The 1,373-nt window shown below is 56.4% G+C and overlaps 1 protein-coding gene across 1 annotated transcript in view; it reads right to left on the reverse strand.

Moving 5' to 3' along the window:
* Positions 1-1,304: 1,304 nt before the first annotated feature.
* The window catches only part of IL10RB (interleukin 10 receptor subunit beta), a 21,161-nt gene continuing 21,092 nt past the window's right edge, over positions 1,305-1,373 (reverse strand). Inside the window, exon 9 of the mRNA XM_015560250.1 lies at positions 1,305-1,348. Coding sequence (XP_015415736.1) covers positions 1,305-1,348 — 44 coding nt within the window. The remainder of the gene's footprint in view (positions 1,349-1,373) is intronic.

Genomic DNA, 1,373 nt, shown 5'->3' on the forward strand with positions numbered 1-1,373 from the left:
CCCAGGCCTCCCGTCACCCCTGGGGGAGGAGCCTGCGGGAGGAAGACAAGCAGTTTCTCCCTCATGGAAGACAAGCCCCAGCTAGAGTGAGGGCCCTGAGAACTGAAAGCATGGTGGTCACTCCCTCACAATCCGCTGTGCAAAATAATGTTAAAATTCTGCACCGTAAAATGACAGAAGGAAAGCGCACAGACATCTGGTCTCCACCGAGGCGTGTCGTTAAAAATGCCGTTATTTCAGGTTGTGTTTTCCTCTTTGGGGGTCTTTGAATCTGCTTTGCTGGGCGATGTGGCACAGGGAAGCGGGGTGTGGGGCAGAGCTGTTTGTGGAGTTCAGGTCACACCCGCGAGAGTATGTTTCAGGTAAGAACATCTTTGTGGAGTGCCTACTGTGTGCGGGAGCAAAAGCACCTACTGTGTGCGGGCAGCGGGAGGGCCTACTGTGTGCGGGCAGTGGGAGGGCCTACTGTGTGCGGGCAGTGGGAGGGCCTACTGTGTGCGGGCAGTGGGAGGGCCTACTGGGTATGGGCAGTGAGAGGGCCTACTGTGTGCAGGGAGTGGGGAGGTGTCTTTAACGAGTGCACTGAGCCCAAGGCCTTTGCCTCCCTCGTCCAGGTGGGGAAAGGGCTCCCAGCAGACAGCAGGCAGGACTACCAAATACCCGCTGAGTGACTGGACATAAAAAATGACAGCAAGCCCTAGCCAGTGTGGCTCAGTGGATAGAGCATCGACCTGTGGACTGAAGGGTCCCAGGTTCGACCCTGGACAAGGGCATATACCTCGGTTGCAGTCTCAATCCCTGGGCCTGGTCAGGGCGCACGCAGGAGGCAACCAACGGATGCGTCTCTCACATTGATGTTTCTCTGATCTCTCCCCCTCCCTTCCATTCTCTCTAAAAATCAATGGCAAAAAACACATGAACAAACAAAGAGATAAGATCAAAATCAATGGGAAAATGATGAGGAATAACCAAAATAATAACAATAATAATAACAAAGAAGGCCCCCAAGAGCCTCACGCAGGTGACAGCTCTGTGGTTTGGCATCATAAGCACATGGGGACCAGAGAGAGCTTTTTTGGAGCGCCGGCCCCACGCAGAACAGGAGGAGCAGGACCCCGAGGAGGCACCCCGAGTCCGCGCTGTCCAGAACCGTTTCCCGATGGCCTGTGGGCGGTCGGTCGGTCGGATCTGACAGGATCCGCTCTTATCCCTCAGGCCAGTGCTGTTCTTTCTCACAACTGAGGCTTGTTCCTACGTCAGTGAGCAGAGAGCTGAGCAGCACAGCCCCTGTGGCGGCTGCTCACTCACCGGGGCCTCTGTGAGCAGCCGGGCGCGGGCCGAGTGGCCACTGGCAGGTAAACCCAGGCGTGGGT

This window comes from Myotis davidii, unplaced genomic scaffold (assembly GCF_000327345.1).
Source record: "Myotis davidii unplaced genomic scaffold, ASM32734v1 scaffold170, whole genome shotgun sequence".
Taxonomy (NCBI): domain Eukaryota; kingdom Metazoa; phylum Chordata; class Mammalia; order Chiroptera; family Vespertilionidae; genus Myotis; species Myotis davidii.